This window comes from Leishmania martiniquensis, chromosome 36 (genome assembly GCF_017916325.1).
Source record: "Leishmania martiniquensis isolate LSCM1 chromosome 36, whole genome shotgun sequence".
NCBI classification, from domain to species: Eukaryota; Euglenozoa; class Kinetoplastea; order Trypanosomatida; family Trypanosomatidae; genus Leishmania; species Leishmania martiniquensis.
In genome coordinates this window covers 1,804,986-1,825,239 of record NC_090171.1, presented here as the reverse complement: position 1 = coordinate 1,825,239, position 20,254 = coordinate 1,804,986, and the positions used below count along the sequence as shown (strand labels likewise).

The 20,254-nt window shown below is 58.4% G+C and overlaps 6 protein-coding genes across 6 annotated transcripts; all 6 read right to left on the bottom strand.

Moving 5' to 3' along the window:
* Nucleotides 1-451: 451 nt before the first annotated feature.
* On the bottom strand, nt 452-4,171 carry LSCM1_00493 (uncharacterized protein; the record flags this gene model as incomplete). Its single annotated transcript, XM_067318143.1, has 1 exon — nt 452-4,171. One exon carries the CDS (start codon nt 4,169-4,171, stop codon nt 452-454), a length of 3,720 nt encoding a protein of 1,239 aa, XP_067174248.1.
* An 839-nt stretch (nt 4,172-5,010) lies between these two features.
* On the bottom strand, nt 5,011-6,426 carry LSCM1_00492 (uncharacterized protein; the record flags this gene model as incomplete). The annotated part of the gene is made up of 1 exon (XM_067318142.1): nt 5,011-6,426. One exon carries the CDS (start codon nt 6,424-6,426, stop codon nt 5,011-5,013), a length of 1,416 nt encoding a protein of 471 aa, XP_067174247.1.
* Nucleotides 6,427-7,254: 828 nt separating this feature from the next.
* LSCM1_00491 (uncharacterized protein) lies at nt 7,255-7,734 on the bottom strand (the record flags this gene model as incomplete). The annotated part of the gene is made up of 1 exon (XM_067318141.1): nt 7,255-7,734. The coding sequence occupies one exon, from the start codon at nt 7,732-7,734 to the stop codon at nt 7,255-7,257; it is 480 nt and encodes a 159-aa protein (XP_067174246.1).
* A 1,099-nt stretch (nt 7,735-8,833) lies between these two features.
* LSCM1_00490 (uncharacterized protein) lies at nt 8,834-11,308 on the bottom strand (the record flags this gene model as incomplete). The annotated part of the gene is made up of 1 exon (XM_067318140.1): nt 8,834-11,308. One exon carries the CDS (start codon nt 11,306-11,308, stop codon nt 8,834-8,836), a length of 2,475 nt encoding a protein of 824 aa, XP_067174245.1.
* Nucleotides 11,309-13,168: 1,860 nt separating this feature from the next.
* Nucleotides 13,169-14,530, bottom strand: LSCM1_00489 (uncharacterized protein; the record flags this gene model as incomplete). The annotated part of the gene is made up of 1 exon (XM_067318139.1): nt 13,169-14,530. The coding sequence occupies one exon, from the start codon at nt 14,528-14,530 to the stop codon at nt 13,169-13,171; it is 1,362 nt and encodes a 453-aa protein (XP_067174244.1).
* Nucleotides 14,531-15,540: 1,010 nt separating this feature from the next.
* LSCM1_00488 (uncharacterized protein) lies at nt 15,541-16,512 on the bottom strand (the record flags this gene model as incomplete). Its single annotated transcript, XM_067318138.1, has 1 exon — nt 15,541-16,512. One exon carries the CDS (start codon nt 16,510-16,512, stop codon nt 15,541-15,543), a length of 972 nt encoding a protein of 323 aa, XP_067174243.1.
* Between the last annotated feature and the right edge of the window lie 3,742 nt (nt 16,513-20,254).

Here is a 20,254-nt window from a genome sequence, read left to right as displayed (position 1 = left end):
GTTGCCCGCCGCATGCGCACTCCGACGCAGCTACGCCCAGGACCTGAGCGCACATATGGGCGCCGCTCCCTCGCTCAGATTCCTCTACATGGCAGGGCCCTGGCCTTGTCACGACTCGGAGTGCTTCTGCACGCAGCAGGGGCAGGGTGGGTGAGATGGGCGGAGGGGGGGCTGGCTGGCTGGCCTCCACGTCCCTTCCTCCTCTCTTCCGCACACAGGCAGAGAGTGGGCACTTCACCCTGATGCCGTGCACTGAGAGCAGTGTGCCCGTCCGCCATAATTGTCAGGGACAGGGAGTGCTGAGAGATATCCTCTAGGTGTCGAGAGTGAGGCTCTATGGCAAACTTTGTTTTCCCTCGTGTCCGTCGGTGCCGTGCCTGTAAAGGGTGGAGGGCTACTTCATCGCAGCACCATTGCTGCAACCGCACCGGCGTCGACTTTCCTCGACACATCAGCCCTCCAGGGATTCATTCTGACCGCGGTCCTCGCTCTTGTACTCCTCAGAGGCGCTGGAAGCACTCTCGCTGCCGCCAGCCGCGGTCTCGGGCGAGCCCCGTGAAATGCCCGCCAGCTCGGGGAAGCGCTTGGTCAACGCATCGACGCACTCTTGATGAAAGAAAGACTGGGCTGCGTAGGCTTCGAGAAGGATTTTAGCGTCGTCCAAGGTGAAGCTTTGCGCGACGTCCATGGCTTGGGCAGCGGTCGCCTTCCACACCGGCGGGCACCGGATGTCGAGCTGCGCGTAGCTGGACATGATGCTCGCGAGGTCTGACGGGCAGAGAAGGTGGACGAGGGTCTGAATGCGCGGCGCGAATTCCACGAAGAGACGCTCGTAGCGCATCTGAACCGTAGCGTACGCCTTGAGTAGGGATACCATTTCAGGTGTTCGAAAGTCGGCGCGGAGCTGAACGGCGCGATCAGCGAGGCGGGCAAAGAGTTTGTAGTGCCACAGGTTCACGGTGGCGTAGGCGGTCACCACGTTCACCACATCCCGTGGAGTCCCATAGGTCGCAACGTGACGTACGCGCGGAATGACCTCAATGAAAAGTCTGTCGTTGCGCACTCCCGCCTTCGCAAAGGAGGCGAGGATACCGGCAATAGTGACCGACGCCATCTCGTGGCGCATCGCAACAGTACGATCGGCAACGAGCGTGAAGAGCTCCGTATCATCGCCACGGCCAGCGAGCGCGTACGCCTCCACCACGTGCGCCATCAACCGTGGGGGTGCCTTGGGTACCATTCCAAGAGTCCGGACTGTGAGGCTTTGAAATGCGGCCGAGTCCCCTTTGCCGAGTCGCGCAAGAGACAGCAGCACCTCTGCCATCTCGTCCATCTTCAGAGCATCTGCGCGGGCAAGGATGCGCTCCACCAGCACCTCCACCACAGATTCGTCCAGAGGCGTGTCCGAAGGGTGACCGCGTAGGCGCGCGATGATAGAAAAGTGCACCACTGAGTCGTTTAGGGTGACGGGGCCGGCGGCACAGTCGCGGGACGTGTCACCGGCTGGCTTGTAGGCTTCCGAAAGCCGCTTATACCAGCGACCAGTAACGGAAGGCAGCGTAACATCCATGCGGAGCAGCGCCAGCTGCGCAGTAGTGAGGTGCGACAGTGTTACTTCTGACGTACAGATTCGCAGGAGTCTCTCCGACAGCGCTCGAAGGACTGGGTAACTCCAGATAAGCATCTTTGCGTAGGCCGCGATGAGTTGCGTGATCTGCTCCGCGGTGCCTTGGTCGGCATCGGCAGCCCGCATAATACACTCCACCGCGTCAACGAAGGGCGTCCTCTGACGCGTCTCCATCAGTGCAAGAGAGCGGAGTAGTCGTGCGAGCTGCGCGATGCTCACACCAGGAGAGTAGGCAGCCGCAGGTGGTGAGCCGCTCGCAGCAGCAGCGTCAGCCTGAGCCGCTTGCGCGTGTCCCGCAGTGAAAGATTCGGCCCCACCGTCGGACACAGTAGGGGGTCCTAATGTAGACAAATACACCTTTTCCCGCGACGTATCTGCGACGGTGGTTCGCAACAGCTCCGAAACTCGCGTAGCTACCGCTTCACAGAAGTCGTCACTCCGCACCTGCGCCAGCCCGTAACACTCCACCAGCCCCACGAGCTGCGACGCGGAGGCCTTCGCGGCGTACGTGCACAGCAGCTTGCCCGAGTCACGGAGAACCGTCATGCTCTCAACCCCACCTGCTCGGCCGCCGTGCATTGCGATTTCGGAAAAGAAAAACAGCACCTCGGAGACACTCCACCTCGACAGGGACGCTTTCACTGCCTCTGCCACACCCTTCCGCTCTTCCCGCAGCAGCGTCGGTATAAAAAATGCCAGCAGCTCCATCGGCTGAAGCCGCTCGCCAGCCTGGGAGCGTACCTGCAGCTGTCGGTACCACTTCCGCGCCAGCTCCAGCGCCTGCGTACGGTGTGCGGCCTCTCTGCTGTTACCCAACGTAATAACCGCTGCGCGAACCATCTGCGGCGTCCACGTGATGTTATCAGCCGCCTGCTCAGCCGAAACCCCGTCGATAAGGCTCTGCAGCATCTTTTTAGGCACCAGAGATGAGAGATCGGGCAGCATTGGCGAGGGGTCATCACTCGTCACGTGCGTCACAGACTCATCCGATGCTCGCTGGGCGCTGGTCATCCACGACACCACTGACTCACTGCATATAAACCCAGCGACCTGCAAGGCGGCCGCATTGTGTGGTTCTGCACTGCAGCGTGCACTGACAGCGTCCAAGAGAGCGGACTGGAGAGCCTGTAGCACAGTCAGGAAGGCGCCGGTGCCGTCACTTCCGTCCTCGTTGCCTGCAACGAGGAGAGAACCACTAGACGACCGGTGCGCTGCTTCGGAGGCTGAGCATTGGAACCATACCGCTGATACATCACTCATCGCCCACAGTTCTGGAAAGATTGAACAAGTGAAGGTGGACTCAGAGGAGATGCTGAGCAAGCGCGCCGTAGTCGCCTTCAGTCTCTCGAGAAGCGCAGTAAACAGCTCCTCCTGAGCATTGTTGACGCGAATTTCTCTGACATCAGAGACACTGCGCTCCTTCTTCCACTGAACAAGGTCCGCCATGACGGCGATGACCTCAGCGAGCGGCGCCTCGACGCGCTTCTCTTGTTTGGCAAGGATATGGCACACAGCCTCCTCTAGAGACCGCCATTCGGTGGCAGCCTCTGTGTTGTAGAGGGCTCGGTTTTCTCGCTTGAACGTCCACAATGTGCGCAGGAGTTGTGCCAGATTCACAGGCGACACAGAAAAGAATTCGCCGCCCATGCACGCGTCGCGCAACCCCTCGGCGACTATTATATCACCTTGGCTTTCCTGCTCAAGTTGCACCAAGGACTGCAGCGCACGCTTGCTGTTTCGGCCGTACGTGAGAACTCGCAACAGCGCCGTTAGAATCGGTACGGTGCGCGCTACCGAGAGCGATAAAAGGGTGCTCCGTTGGGTGCACTGGGCCACCGTGACGGCGAGCTCGGACGCCACTGGGCAGTCGAAGTGAAGCAGCAGTTCAATCGCGGTTGTCGCCTGCGGAAGGGACAGCTTCGCTGCGTACAAGTTCATCCACGCGGCTGCATCTTGGAGAAGAGGCATGCTTCTGTCTGCGTCCGCCATGCGCAACGTCTGTAGCAGCAGTAGCACAGTAACACTGTCGATGTCCTTCAGTGACGGCAGCACAATCTTCCCAAGCTCATGCACGGCACAGGCGCAAGTGACGGGATGGTATTTTTGCCGCAAAAGGCTTTGGAGACGCTGCAGATACGCTGTTACGGCGGCGGCAGAGAGCAAGTCGCGTGGAGCCGACAGTCTCGCGTGGAGAGCATCCCACCCTCCTCGATTGTCTTCCTGCAAAAGGGAGCCGCTCTCATCATCGGCCGTCGACGTTACGGAATCAATCGCGTTGCCAACCGTGCGCATAAAGCGGCTGCCTTTCGGCTTCGACGAGGCGGAATTGCTGCCCAGCTTCTGGCTCGGAGGCGAGACCAGAGATGCAGTGGCGTGATCGCCGATACTTGTCGGCCCACAGGCATAACAGCGAAGATTGTACACAGAAAGGATAGAGGCTGCTGTGGGCGCCTGCTGCCGTCCACCTAGTCCTATGCGCCTAACCTGCGCTAGGGCTTTGCGTTGGTAGGGCAGCATGCACCGAGAAGCGGCGTCACAGAGCATGTCGAAGCCGGTGGCCGCACCCCCTTCGGCGGCAGCGTATCCTCGTTTATTGGGGATGTGTTAGTTTGCGCGTCTCGTTGCGAGGGTGTGTCTGTGAAGGTTGAATCGACCCTGTTGCCCTTCAACCGTAACTGTGCAGAGAGGAGGCGTGAGCACACTTCGAGGCAGCACAAACGGCGGCGCGCCATGGTGGGAAGACGGAGAAGAAGCGTTCAAGGGGATTCGGCCACCTCGAAAAACAACCATGCCGCGAGCACCCAAAGAAGGTGATGGCAGAGACCGGAAGCGAAATGTGCACCGGAGAAGACCACAATGGAAAGAAAAAGTGCTGTGGGCTACTTTTTTTTCTGGGAGCCATTGCCGCCCAGGTGGCGGTAGCGCAGCCAAGCGCGTGAAAAGAAGGATGCGATGCACGGAGTCGTCAGGGCACATGCGCGCGCCTCTCTCAGGCGTATCGTGGTGGCCCACAGAAGAGGTGAGACGGCGACAGACATGCTCAGCACGAGCTCCTCTGCCCAAGTGGCGCTATAGGTTTTCTTGGTCTCTACCATTCTGGCCTCATCTGCTCACGAGCACACACACACGACGCTCTCCTTGATTGGCTCGTGAGCAGGATATGTAATCCTCTGTTCCTTGGACAATGCCGCCATGAATCCCTACGCCTCAAACGCATGGGGGGAGGTGGGGAGGGTAAGAGGCACAGCCCCCTCCTCCCTTTCCGCTGGTTTGCACGTTGGAGGCGGCACGAAGACACGATACATGCAGAGGCCCCCCTCCCTTATGTTTGGTGGTGCCATGAGATTTCCGCTTGCTACCTCCGTGCCCGTCTGATGGCTCCCTCACCGTGAGGCCCAGTTCGCAGTCAGGAGGACGGCCGTGCACATCAAAAGAGCCGCCACAAGCTGCCGCGTTGGATTCCAAAAAACACCCAGGGGCTTCTGCACTTCCTCCACGGCCTTTTGGAGATGCGCCTGCGCCGTTTCCGTGTTTTTGAACAGCACCGAAAACTGCTCATTTTGCTGTACCACCTGCTCACTCATCAGCGAGGTCAGCTGTGACAGCTCTCTGACCGATGCCTCAACTGCCTTGGCATCCTGCGCCGATGCCTCATGCTGAGCCTGCAGAAGCGCCCGATTCTGCTCTTGCAGTCGCGCTTCTTCGTCCTCTGTCAGCTGGTAAGGCTGAAGTGTAGGCAGCGGAGGCGCGCCTACACCTGAAGTTGACAGGCACCGTTCAGCGGGTGGCCTCGAGAGCTTAGAGCGGCTGCCGCCGCCGGATCCGGTACCCATCATGAGCATTTCAGCGACGGAGGCAGTGCCAACGTGCAGCAGCTCGCGCGCCGCCGAGTGGCGACCGGTCAGCGCGACCTGCAAGGCCGCGTCCGCATGGCTGCCAGCTACCTTGAAAGTTTCCGCGGCCCGCTGCACCATGCCGTCAACTACACGGAACGTGGTGCCAAAGCCTGGCATGGATGGTTGCAGCTTCGCCACCGAGTGATGACGCCGCTGCTGCGCGCCAGCATCATCGAACAACTCACCGGCTCCTACGGAATCCCCTGCTATGGCGCCACGCTGACCCCGGGAAACGACATCCTTGCGCACCGTCTCCATGTAGCGGGCGAGCTCTGCAGCCTCGTCGTCGGAGCAGGAGAGCATACCACAGTGACCGTACAAGAACATCTCCGTCTTGTATAAGGCCAGTTCTTCCTTCGCAAGGGCGACTTGAAGGCGCTTCGCGGCGATGCGCTGCTCGAGAATCGAGACAGCCTGCCGAAGGTGCGCAGCGACACCACTTCCAGCCTGAGCCCGCTGCAGGGCGGGTTTGCCCACCGACAGGCTCTCGAAGCCGTCATCGCTGCCCTCGGCGCTTGAAGACACGCCGTCAGAGCGACCGCGCCCAGATTGCGTGGTCGTCAATGCAGCGACCTTGTTGAGGGTTTCTGTGAATGCCTTAAGCGAGCTGCTCACGGAAAGCAGCTCTGCATCCGAAAGTAGAAGGCTGCTCTGCAGGTGCGCCGTCGAGCTAAGCGTCGCTGCGTCAAGAGCGGCCAGCACAGCTGCAATGTTAGCCGTGGCGCGGCAGATGGCCACCACAGCGGTGTCGTCAAGCGCTTTAGAGGTTGTCAGCAGAGACTCAGTTGCCTGCTCCTCCTCTGCGGTCCGTTTGCGGCGAGCGGGACGAGTGCGCCCTGACCGTGTGGTCGATGAGCGCCGTGCCTGCTCCACCAGTGACCACAGCTGATACGAAATGTCCATCTTGATGGAAAGAGTGCGAGGACGTTGTGGGCTTCGAATCGGAGACGGGTGTCCTGAGCGGGGCTGGTGAGATCCAAGACTGGCAACATAGATGCCCACTGATGAGGGATACCGTCTGTCTGTCCCTCAGACAACGTAAGATTTTACAGCAATATAGGGGAAAGAGAAAAGTCAGCGTGCTTCTGAGGCGAACGGCCGTGTGAGGTGAACGAACACAGAAAGACGGGGGCGCAGTCGGCACCGGTGGGAGGAGAAACATCAGGGAAAGCGAGCGTGAGAAAGGAATGCCTCTTGCTGGCGAGTTGCTTTGCGGCCTGGCCGTCCGCCTCACAGTGAGCCTGGGATTCTTGATCCAATGTTCCAGCCTGCACGCCACTGCCGCGACAGTCGCCGCACTTCTTGAAAGTTGCTGAGCGACGTTGGCGGTCGTCGACCTCGCTCTCGTCTTTTTATTTTGTGTGTGTGTGTGCCCTCTGTTCTTCTTCGTCTGCGTTTGCCCGTCACAAACCCTCTCCAGTGTGAAAAATGAGCCCTTTCGCGGCAGACAACGTGCTTGTGGGCTGTGTGTGAAGAGAGGAAGGGGAGACAGGGCCTGCGTCTTTTTTGTTGTTCCCGCAACGGCGGCGTGGACAGAAGGCGGCACGAAGCAGGATGACGACGACGACGAAAAGAGCGCCGAGAGAATCATGGCCGAGCACATCTCTCGCGCATCAGCGCCGCCCGTGGCCCGCTTCGCCTTCTTGTGTACCGGATCAACCGGCACGGGCGAGATGGCGCTCAGTGAAGAAGTGCGCGGTCACTCCTTCACACGAAGTGCTCCTCTGCAGCTCAGCCGTAGGGAGAGCCAAGGGAGACATAGAAGTCCACAATGTTGTGACGCGCCACCCGCCACCACAGCTGCACCGCCGCGAGCCACTCCAACGCGAGCAGCAGAATCTGTGTGACACACACGCCAAACTCCAAATCGTTGAGCTCGGGCAGGACGCCCAGGAGGACACAGAGGAGCAAGAGCTGAGGGACAACGGTGATCACCAGAAACGCAATGAGCTCGCCAAAGAGTGTATGCTTATTCGCCAGACGTCCGAGATAGAGCCGAACCAGCTCTGTGCAGAACCAAATGACATACAGGGAGGGGATCCATGTGCGCTGCTGCTCCGTCACGCTGTCCCGATGCAAGCGGATGCCGAGGTAGGTGAACCAGATGGGTGCAGAATACAAGATGGAGAAGATCGCATGCAGGGTTAGGAGGCCCTGCAGTGCAGGGCTGTTGCGCTGGACAGAGTGTTTGTGGTACGTTCGTACGCGCATTTCGCTTCTTTTAGGCAGGGAAAAGAGGGAAAGGAGGTTGGGGAAAAGGCGGTGCAAAAAACCGCAGAGGCGACACGGAGAAGGCTGTTGGAGAGCTCACACAGTCACGCACGCATTCACACACACGCACACATCAGTATAGTCGAGAGAGCCTCAGAAGCAGCGTTTGCTCTTCTCGGCTTCTTTATGTATACGCATATTCGTGTGCGGCGCGTAAAGGGCTTTTCTCCTGCATGAACAACTCCAAAAAAAAAGAGCCCGCTCGAATCGATGTGTATGGGTGGCGGCCACGAGTTGCCGATAAAAGAAAAAAAATACGGTGGAAAAAATCGCTCTATGTATGGTAAGAGTGTCTCACGCTCTGTGTATGTATGTGCGCGCGCGCGAGCATGCCAGTGCACCGGCGCTATCCTAGAAAGCTCTGCCAAGCATACATGCATCAACAGCAAAAAAAAGGGTGGAGGCAAGCGGAGATCAAATTTTATTGGGTGTATCGCTGCGGAAGTATATGCGTCTGTCGGTTCCGTTTCTTCGACACTGCCCACATCGGCTGCGTGATACCTGTCAGGAGAAGGCGCACGACTGTTATCGATGCGATTAACTCGTTTGGTGCGCGGCTCCACAAGAAAGCATCAGCGCTCACTGCCGAGGCCCGGCAAGAGGCTGAAATACGTGATTCGGCTGCCTCTTCGTCCCCTCAGCTTTTCGTTTCCATGCCTTCCGAAAGTGCAGGATGCCGGCAGCATCCCCCGCTAAGCTCAAGACTCCTCCTGCCAGCCCGTGGGTACCCCCCACACACACACACTCAACCTCGCTCCTATGTGCAGCAGCGCCTAGTTTCCAAGCATAGACTCGGTGGGTTGCTGTGGGCTACACAGATGGTCGACAAGAGTGAAACGCATGCACGTACCCACGGGGGCTTAAGCAGACCTGTCAGGCAAGAAGAAACACATGAGTCCTTGCCACCACCGCCACGGGAGTAGCGCAGGCTCTGCGCCGCTATATCACTTGCAATGGGCACGCCGCTTTGAAGAAGGCGCCGCCGCCGCCGGCTCCACAGAGAACTATGCGATCGTGTACGATCTCGAAAACGCACCTCCTACCGCCATCCGCTGAGTATTCGCAGTGCAGCAAGCTCCTGCTCGATGACCGAACGCCGTAGTCTGCATTGCTCCTTCATCGCCTCCGCTACCTGACACACCAAGTCCAGTTGTACTGCACATTCGCACATTTTGCCGTATAAGCTGCGGGTGTTTCCAGACCGTCGTGTGTGGGCCACTTTGCGATACGTCTGCACGTCGTCGTACTCTTCGTCAGGCACCGGAAGCTCGCCTTCGACGATGGCGACGAGCTGCCCCTGCCACTCGGGCACAAGACTGAGAAAGTGTGAGAGTCGCACCTTCTCCGCTGAAATCTTGACGATCTCCGGCCGCAGCGATGCCTCGACAACCGGCCGCAGGCGCGCGTTTATTTCGCTGGCAAGCTGCGCAGAGGACTGGCGGCGCTGCTCTCGGCGTTCCAGCCAGTAGGCGCGAAGCTTGGAAATGAGGTCACGCTCCAGTTCTCGCTGCCTCACCAACGCTGTCGGGGGCCGTCCACGTCCGCGCTTGCGCACCATCGGCGACGTAGCACCATCGCTGCCAGTGAGTAGCCCGGTCAAGTCTAGCGCTAGCGCCTCCGCCTCCGCCTTCTGCGCTAACGCGGCAGAACCAGCCGAGTTACGCACAGAGTAGCCGTAGTGCTTCCTACAGTAAGGAGAGCAGCTAGTCCATGTGGCGACGCTTCTTGGGTAGCTGCCTACTGAGCTGGCTGGCCCAACAGGTTCGGTGTTGCCCGCCGACAAGAAGCCCGAAACGGGCGCGCTGGCGCTCGCGCCGCTGGGAAAGAAAGCGTTTGGAAAGAAGGGCGACTCGACTTGAAAATCGGCGGTGTGTGCCTCAGCAGCGCAGGACGCATGCATTGCCTCGAAGCAGTGCGGGTGCGCGCACTGTACACATCGGCCACTCCCGCGCTGGCAAAACTCGCAATTCATGCCGTACTTGTCCTTGCCGACTCGACGACGCGCGTACACGTACGGGCGCGCCTGCATATCTATGAGCCCGTTCCGGCGTAGCACCGTGTTCTGGTGATGCACGGTCAGCTCCGGCATGCTCAAGGCGCACACTGCATGGCAGACCACATCTGAAAGCGCACCCATCGACGCTGAAAGGCCGGCCGACGTGGACGTGGGCGAAAATTGAGGATCGGCAGCGGCACCGTCATCCCTTAGTGGGAAAGAAACGTAAGGCAGAAGCACGCCACCGGCGCGACCGCACATGCAGCACAAGCGAGCGCTTCGCTTTCGGTGCCGGGCGTAAATGGTGCAGCCGTCGCACGTCCATGCCTCAGGCAGCTTTGGCAGCTCTGAGAAGAACCAGCAGCGCAAATGCGCGACAACACCGCAGTCACTGCAGCGGAGCCCTTCGCTATGAAGGCCGTCCAAAGGAAGCGAGGCCTCCGCGAAGCCATTGGTAAATGATCTCTTGGTGGACCGCCCGAGCAATGAAGGATTCAGAGCGGACACGCGCCGAGAACGAACGCCGCCAAGCGTTGCGCCGCCGGACGCACGCGTCAGTGACGACGAGGCTCCAGCCGAACGCGTTGCTCTGGCTCGTCCTTCGCGTATAGAGGTAGCGCCGCCTGCACTTGCTCCCACAGCACTGGAACGCAGCTGTGACGCCAGCAGATGCACCGGCTTCGAGCACAACGCGCACAAGCAGACGGCGGCATCCTCGTCAAGTGTTTTTGCTTTTCCGTTCTGCTGACTCGAGGCCGCGCGCTTCTTGTTGCCTATCGTGGTGGCGCCTTCGTGCCACATAGTAAAAATACTCGACGAGTGGAAGCCTTCAGCAGGTGTGGTGAACGCACAGGCACAGGGGGCCGCCGACTTGTCTGGAGGGTTCGCAGTGTGCGGCATCGCTGCCTTGAGAAGCGATGAGGCGTAGGCCCACTCAAGGTATGTCATGCCTCGCTGGAGGTTCTCGGGAGCAACGTGCTGGCACTCGCACCAATCGTAGTCGACGTCGTCCAGGACATAGCGCACATGCGTCTCCATATCGTCTGAGCGTACTAACTGATACGGCCTCCCCGCCTGGAGACGCTCCTTCGACCATCCGCTTCGTGAGGGTCGTGCGAAAAGGACACCAGTCACGTCCTGCCCTTCGTCGCCGTTTTCGCGCTTCACGGAGTACGCCTTCTCCGCTTTCAGCGCCGCGCGGCTGCTTCTCCGGGTGCTGAGCCCTGAGGCCCGCTCTGACTTGATCACCTGCGGCGCAGGCAACACAAGAACAGCCTGCCCCCGCGACGCGGCAGCATCCACCGCATCCGGCTCATTGAGGGGATTCGGCCCATCAATGATGTCGTAGGGTTTGCACTTTTCGATGAAGTCGCTGCGATCGGCAAGAATGTAAACAGGAATGACTGTGTCGTAGCTCAGCTTGCTGGGGATGTAGTCCACAGTGCTCTTCTTTGGCGCTGCTGCCTTCGTTAGCGACGCGACTGCTGCCACGTCATCCCGACAAGGTGTCGCAGACATGCAGCGGCACTAAGAGGAGGACAGAGAGAGAGAGAAACCTGCCACGTACAGAAACTCTAGGAAGAGGGCCTTGAGGCCAGACCTGTCGGCTCGCTGCGTCGGTGTGCGCCACAGCGACGAGGAGGCGCACCAAGCGAAGCCTAACCGGCGTCCAAGTCAGTAGTGCGCTCAGAGTGTCTTGTCGCTTATCACGACAGACTCGAAGTGAGAGCGAGAGGGAAAAGCGGCTCGACAGAACCTGTGTTTGATGACGCCCCTCGAGCTTGAAACCTGAGACGTAAATGGAGGCAGTGCACGCATAAAAAAAAAGAGCGCACAAGGCGAGAAAAGATCGGAAAGATACGGGAACATAAGTATGCGAGCGAGAACATCAGGACAGATTGGGGCCGGCAGAAAGTCTGTAGAGGGCGAAGGAAACGCCGTGCGGCGCGCACGAAGAGCCGGAGGAAAATGGTGATAGCGGAAGAGAGGAGCGGCACCCATGCAGCATCAACGGCAGAAACAAAGTCCTGCACGCGAAGCGCTCGTAGCGAGCAGGTAAAAGGGAGAGCATGGGCGAAGCAAGGAAGAACTGCAGAGAGGCCGCGCCACAAATGGGGCGGCGGCTTCCGTTCCCCATCTTACCGGGACTGTTGAGGCAGAAAACGCTTAAATAGGAATGGGGGAGAGACGTACGGCCAGAGAAAGAGCCCTCCGCGCTGGTTCATCGACGAGTTGAAAGCCTCCTGCGCATTGATTGGCCACACTATTTGGCAGGGAACGCTGAAATTGTGGATGGAGGCCCGCAGCCCTCTGCACTGCAGGAGTGCGCCAGAAAGTATGGAATGTGCGCGGGTGGGGAAAAGGACGGGGGTGGGGAGGGAGAGGAAGGGCTCAACGTATGATGCGCCGTAAAGGCTCAGAAAAGGAAAAGCAGTGGATGATGATAGCGTTCCGAAGCTCAATCGAGCGCTGTTTGCCTGTGTGTCTCTGCGCGGGTACCATTTTCTTTTTGCTTATTCACCCGTGGTAATTTCCCTGCCGCAGCGGGCGAAGTGCACGGGAGGCGTACAGATGGCCACGCAGGCGCCCTAAACGAGTGCTTAGCGGCGCGGGTGAGGGGGGAGGCGCCATTTGCTTCATCCTCACACAGGTGACACGGGCAACGTCGCGCGTCTCGCAGACGCGCATCACCTCCTCGACTCCGAAGACTCCCTCCACTTAGTCTTACCGCACCTCTTCTCGGAACACTGAGACGTTCGTGTTGTCTTTCCACAAAGCCTTTCCTTCCCTCCCTCCCCACACCACCACTCCTCTCTTTTGTCCGTCTTGTGGGTTTAATGATAGATTACACGAACCACGACACTATTGCTGCACATTAGCTCTTATGAAGTCGGCCTTCTTCGTGACACACGGCCCTCGTCTGTCCAGGCGAAGGAGCCGCTTTGCTTCTTAAAGGTACTGAAAACGCACTCTGGTGGACAAGCCCACCCACTATTCGGCCGTGAGGCTCATTGACTTCTCACCTCCGTCAACGGACGACAACAGCTGAAGAGCATGCGGAAGAGGTGTCTACTCCTCGTGTACCAGGAACGCCTAACGAAAGATGAGCGTCCGCCTTTGAGCCGTTCGCTCAGTGCGATTCACCGAGAGCCGTGAACGATGCGGGCACATGGTGAACGGCGATGGCGCGCTGGCATGCTCGAGAGAAAGAAACAGAAGCAGTTCCCTCCATGACCATCTCCACTCTCTCCCATTCCAAGATGTCCTGCTTCCCACGCCACTAACCACCACGACTCCTTGCCGATAGAATCACCAACACCCAACGATTTGCCGTTCTCCTTCGGCATCCAGCATCTCACCTCTCGCCCCTACTCCCCACTACAGCGCGTAGTTTGTCACCTTTTGGCGCTCACCAACAGAGAGGATGGGGACTGTGGGCGCGATGGTCATACTCTGGACAAAGCCGTGCCGTGTCGAGACGGCTGGAAAGGACGGCAGCACGTGTAGATCGGGAAGCTGGGCGAGGCGGAATCCGCCCTTCTGCCCTCGCGTCGCGAACGCTAGTACGGAGTCGCCCTGGCTGTTTGTACCAAAGCACAGACATGAGATGGGCGTCACCAGCTGCTTCAACTCACGGAGAAGCTTTGGGCGCGCGCCTGCCGTCCCCAAAGTCGCAGGGGCTGCGGCGGAGCGCAGCGCTGTGCTGTCGTAGACGCTCACCACTCCACTAGCAGAGCCGATTGCCATGGCCCGCGCACACCCGCCGGCCGATCCGGAGCCCGAGAAGCCGCACGTGGTGATATCCAGCACCGCCTCGTCGGTGAGTTCTTGGGTGAGGCGGCTGAGCTTGCGTACATCGTAGAGAAGAACTTTGTTCTTGGTGGCGATGGCCAGTTCTGTCGAGGAGAAAAAGGCAAGATCCATCACTGCCGTGTCGGTGGTGATATGGCTAAGAACACTACCCGAGGAGAGGGAGGCGAGCGTCACCGACGAACCGCGCGCCATTGCCACACCGCGACTCCCGGGATCGTTTGGCCGGCAGACTAGCTTCGAGACAAAGAGCTCGCTTCGTGTATTGTCGCGACGGCCGTTTCGATGCACGGCAGTATCGCGGGTATCCAAGAACGCCAGAGAAAGCAACTGCTCTGTGGCTATGTTTAGCAGCTGCGGCACATACGCTTCATGCGCAGCGATGAGCACCTCCTCGCCATTGTCAGAGAGCGCCGTCGTTTCCACTCGTTTGTTTATATGCACCTTGGAGAGCTGCTCCACGAAGCCGCCGGCGGCGTGGAAGAGGTAAATGTGTTGATTGCCGCCAACGACCGCCAGCTGCCCGTTCCGATGCCAGTGAATGGTGCGCGCCGAGTCGCGAGGCAAAGGCAGCAGCGAGAGCACCTTGGGCACAGCACTGCGTGGTCGGTCGTGCTTCGATGACAGAAGCGGCTCCTTGCGCGAGAGCAGCATGTCCAAATCGTCGCTGCGGAAGCGTTTGCGCGCAAGCGCCTGGGCCGCGTTCCTGTGGGCTGAAACGCCACTTTTTTGATCCTCATAGTCATCCTCTTTTTCTGCACGTGTAATATCACTGAACGCCCACGCCGGCGTGACATGACTATCCTTCAAGAACGCCGGCGTCTCCTTCTCCACTGCGACGTCCTCATCATCTACCCACGCACGCTGCGCCGCCGTCTTGTACATGTTCGCAGCTAACACGCCTTGACCCGGCGCCTCGGAGGCGGACATCGCTTCCACAAAATAAACAATAGGGCAGAGGGAAGCTCGAGAGACACAACCGAAAAGTGTTAAGCGTGCCCCTAAACGGTACCGCCGTGCAGACAGACACCAACAGGGGTGTAATACGACGTGACGTAAAGCGACGAACGCGCTATGCACATTCGCCACAGATCCGTGCGCGAAAGATACACAAGCGAGGGAGTAAGTGTGGCGTCAGCGATGCGGGAGCGAGGAGAGAGGGCAAAAGAAGAGGGAATAGGGGTAAAGCAGAAGCGCATTTTTTTTCTTCTGTAAGAGGGGTAAGGCGGTGATGGAGCGAGGAAATGGCAGCCAATGTAGCGATTGTAGCCCCGCGTCCATGCTCCCCTGTCCTGGAGTGCGCAACATCGCTCTACACGAGTGCGAGACCTTCGTAGCGGTCTTTGAAGATCCCTCTAGTGCCTCGAGCTCCTTGGGGTGACGTCACCTGAATCGTGATGAATGCTCATCACTCTCGCCATGCGATTTGGATTCGAGCACCAGCGTCTCGTAGGAGTCGATCGCAGGATCAACACTCACATGCACGCGCAACTTGGCCTGCGACTCGTAAAGTGCCAGGAAGTAAAGCGCACACGCACATGCCAATCGTTCACACAAGTACAGATATGCGCATGCGTCGCATCCACTGGAGTGGAGGATGAAAGACAGCTGATGTGGGGAGAGGGAGGGGGGCGGTGGCGAGGAGGGGGGAGGCAAAATGCTTTCGGGAGATTTGACACGAATAACGTGGCTTGTGTACATCACAGGCGTAGCGGAAGTTCTAAGAGCCAAGCGGATGAACCGCCGGCGGAGCTAAGTGTACAACAGTGAGCGGCACATCATTCTAGTGAACGAGATGCCCTCAGGACAACTGAGGTCGCCCCAATAACAGAAAAGGAGAGGGGGTGTGTCGTTACGCTCGTAGCGGTGTCCGTGAACGCCCCCAGCAAAATGCTCGAGGAGCGACACAAATATACCGGCCACACCGCAGACGGCTTCACCTACCGGCTTCTGCTACTGATGACGTGCTCGACATAGTACCACACGTCCGAAAAGTGCGTCAACAGCGGCGTCTCTAGGGACCGAACCACATCTTCAGTGAGGTGGCGCGGGCACAGTGTCGAGTAGCTCAGAAGGCGGTTTAGATCAGAAAGACTCGCCCACACGGGAAAAGGACAAGTGCGTGCGCCGGGCACGTCATGTGGGGCACGACTGCTCTCCTCGAGGCCGACGCTCTCTTCTCTGTCAGCACATGAAACCCGCGCATACCAACCACTTCCCCAGCCATGCACAACGTCCTTCAGGGTGTAATAGGAGCCGAGGAAGTCGTCGGTGAAAAGGCGCTCTTGATGCTCTGCCCAGCATGCGGCCAAGTGTCGATGAACTGCATTGGTTTCGTGGCTCAGCCGGCTTGGCGTGACTGCCGCAACGGCAGCGTCGTTTCCGTCGGCTAAGTACAATTGCAATTGCAGCTGCAAAACATTTGTTAGCACCGGCCACTGATTCGACTTCCGCCAGCGGAGGGGCTCCGTCACCTCGCCACTGCGCACAGCACGGCCTACCGCGTCTGTCAGCAGCGCCTGCACCACAAGCTCTTCGCAGAAGTGCAGACGATCACACAACAGCGCACACTTCTGTCGGAAACGGAGGAAGGCGACACTCGGCAAGAGGTGCTGCAGCTCCGCGAGTTGCCGACGACCAAGTAGGAGAGCACGCTCGACCTTCTCCTGCCGCGGCATCAGGTCCGCTTCGATGCTGCGGCGCAGGCTGGCAGCCTTACATTGCAACGACTCTTCCGCTAAAGCCAAGTCGCAGGCCTCTTTCCCCGCTGCTCTGTCTTTCGCTTGAGGCTGCCCATCCGCAGTGCCCCTTTTGTTCTCCTCCGCCGTACATGCGCCAGGCCCAATGATGTCGTTGCTCGTGAAGTTCAGTGCCGCCGAAAACTTAGATGCCCTTGTGGAAGCCACGGGCATAATTTTCGATCTGAGGTCTGGGTGTCAATGAAGAGGGGAGGATGGGGTGCGGTGAGTAAAACAAATGACTCCAACCACTACGCGAGGCAATCGTTTCATGGCATAGAGGAGCGTGGCGCAGATATCCTCATCCGCTCGCGGCAGCCATGATCAGCCACAGCAAACAAGAGGGACTGCCACAGCACTTACAAAAACCTACAGAAACATCTGCGGGGTGTTGCACATGCGTACAGTCAAAGGAGACCCGTCGGCACTTGGCATAGCGACGGAGCCAGTCGCTGTATTAGAGAGAGGCTCACCCCCCCTCTTGGTGAGACCACCGGCTCCATGCAGATCGTGTATGCCGCACGCACGCATGGAGCTGTCTTCCAGGCAGCACTGCCCCTACACTCGCACTGCCGGTGTGCCGTCTCTCTATCCCTCGGTGTGTGTGCGTACACGTGTTCGGGTGTAGACGGGGGAGTAGGGGCAGGAGGGGGAGGGGGTACGTGGTTCTTCGTAAAGGTCTTCGTAGCTCTTCTCCTAACAGGATCCACAACTAATTCGACATATAGAAATATAGAGAGAGCACGCACCCACACACAGATGCGTTACCCGGGCACGCGCGTACGACAAACTCAGCAAGGCATAACGATCGCAAAGAACAAAGACGACGGCGAAAGAGAAAATGAAAAGCGAAACAGACGCATCCTGACACCAAATAGGGCGTGCACACCACAAAGCAACAAGCGCACAGATGAACCATCACCAGAAAGGTGAGGTTGAGCACAACACAAGCAACCGCGACAGTAACACGCACGCCGCTCACATGCACGTGCGACTTCTCACACACACAGAAAGGGAGAGGAAGGGAAGGGGGGTCAACAGCAACAACAAAAAACATGCGATGAGCCGTTTAGAACACCTTTTCGCATCCCTTTGGTCCCTTCCTCCCATACACACAGAAGAAGAGAATACAGACACCATACCAAACCCCTCTTTTACCTCTTAGATATGTTGCGCCTTTTCGGCTACCTTCCCATCTTGGTGACGCTCCCCTTGGGCTGCTCCTCGTTTGCCATCCCGTACTCTATGCGAAAGCGCACGGCGGTGCGAGATGGAAGAGTGTGCGTGTGTGTGTGTGTGTAGATCAGAAGCGACTGTACTCAGGCGCGCAGAGAGAGAGAGCGCGAAACAGAAAAGACGGAAAGCGAAATATTCACAAAAGCAGAGAAGTGAGGGACGGCACGGGGGGCGGAGATGAGGGAAGAGGAAAAGGTAACGTAAGAGGGTCAGACGAACAAAGGAAACGACAGGGGAAGAAATACACAAGGCATTCGGCTTAACCTTACGAGCACCGCAACACAGCCGACTGACACACGCCAACACGAACAACGGCTTTGGAGAAGATTAACAATGCAAAAAAGCGGTCGGACATCGGCGGGCCCTGCAACTCTTTCACACACACACACCGGAGCTGTTGAACAAAGACACACAGAGAGGGCAACCAGCATCCGAAAAATGAACAACGCGCACCACGACCACCTCACCTTTGTGCTCTCGTCTCCAACCTTCCTCCTACTTCACCCGCGGGCCCATTCCACGCCGTACAACACACAGGTCTACACTCCTGCCACACTCGATTCTCCGGCCCCCACAGGTCTCATCGCGTCCCGCGAGGCAGCCGTCTAGACATGCGCTATCGACACAGGTCCACGCACCCACCGCAGCGAGGCGCCCTGCCGCACACACTGCCCACACCACACACTCCTCGCGGGGTCCTCACGTTTCCCACCACCGCCAGGGAGGAGGGGAGGCAGTCAGAGGCCAGTGCGGTGCGCCGTCGTCGCGCTGTCACTCTGGTCATCATGTCGACCGCACACGCGCGTTGCCCGCCGCATGCGCACTCCGACGCAGCTACGCCCAGGACCTGAGCGCACATATGGGCGCCGCTCCCTCGCTCAGATTCCTCTACATGGCAGGGCCCTGGCCTTGTCACGACTCGGAGTGCTTCTGCACGCAGCAGGGGCAGGGTGGGTGAGATGGGCGGAGGGGGGGCTGGCTGGCTGGCCTCCACGTCCCTTCCTCCTCTCTTCCGCACACAGGCAGAGAGTGGGCACTTCACCCTGATGCCGTGCACTGAGAGCAGTGTGCCCGTCCGCCAACATATTCGACCTCCCCATCTCCAAGAGGTGTGAATGGAACGTATACGTACCGCGAAATAAAGGCGCGAAGAATAAAGGGGTGTGCGGTGAGGGCGAGTGGGGGTGCTGGAACGGAACGCGCGAAGGGAAAGGGGCGGTCGAGAGAGTGGGTTAGTCCTCCAGGTCAGGTGGGCTCACCCTACACGACCATAACAGGAAGCCAGAAAAGGGGCGATGAGCATAGCATGTGTAGTCGTTGCGCTGGCTACCCATCGTGAATCTCTACGGGCGCAGGTAAAAGGGAAGGAGAGAAGTAAGGCTGACGTACTCTAAGGTGTCCTGAGAAGGGGCAAAAAGAAGACACGGGCGGACAGCAAAAAATGCTGTCATCGTGCGCAAACCTATGCAGAAGCGTTGACAGAGTGGCCCGAGACCACACTCAGAAAAGCAGAACACCGCGAAAGAGCCGGATACAGGGGACGACGGCATCCTTTACCAATGAGACGCGAATGCAAAGAACAAAAATGAGAAGCACACGGCGACGTGCAACGGCATCGCTGGCATGCAAAGACGTGCATAAATCCCTTAGTGACAACGAACGCAAGCGAAGGGAGGAAGGAGTAAAAGAAAAAAACCGTTGGCGACTTCTCGGGGGTCAGAGGAAGCAGTGCGCCAACTGCATGAGGAAAGAGAAGGGCATGAGGAAACGCCAAAGTGACCGTGCGCGGGCATGTGCTTCTATATCTCTCCAAAGCCAACGTTGCTTATCCCTTTTTTGACGACCTGGATAGGCGAAGAGACTCAGAGAAGATGCCGCGCTCTTCCCAGCCTCCCTATCTCTCTTCTCCACCGCTGCCTCCCCCCTCTTCACGCAGTGAGGTGCGTGAGTGGCGAGAGGCCCCGAAGCACACGAAATGTGATAAAGCCCCTCTCGCTTCTGTCCTCGCATCACCAGATGGTAGCGACTGCTACTGAGCATCACACCTAATTCTCACGGACGATTGGGGGGATCGCACAACTCTCTGCGTCGCCTTCGATTACTTACTTTTACGATTATCAGTCGTCCACTTCTTGCCTCTCCTCACCAAAGAATGCGTGTACGCCATGCAAAAGAAAGAGCGGGGAAAACAACAGTTGAGGAGGTCACGCACACCACCAGCCCCTGTTCTTTGGGGCGCAGCTTCGTCCTCCCCATGTTCTCTTGCATTCCGCCCTTCTCTCTCTCGTTCACCATGATGGCCCAGATGCTTTCTGGATGCGCAATGTTTGCTAAGAAACGGGTTCGTCGCCTTACAGATCACTCTCTGACCTGTTACGTTACTGGTTACCTCTCCTTCTCTTCCCCCCCCCCGGGTGAGGGCTGTGGGCTCTGTAGGAAAGAAATTTAGTCGAACGAAAAAAAGCCAAAGGAACATCTATAAAGAGAACGTGAAGATGATGGCGGACGGTCACCCGTCCCAACAAGCGCGCCCACACGAAAGGCAATCCTCAAGACACAAAGACAGGTGAGATTAAGAAGCGCTAAGGATGCAAGAGAGCAGCAAGGCACAAGCGAGTCTTGTGTTCTTGCCACGGGAAAACAGGGGGTGGGGAAAGAGGCACATCACGTTGCCGTCGTA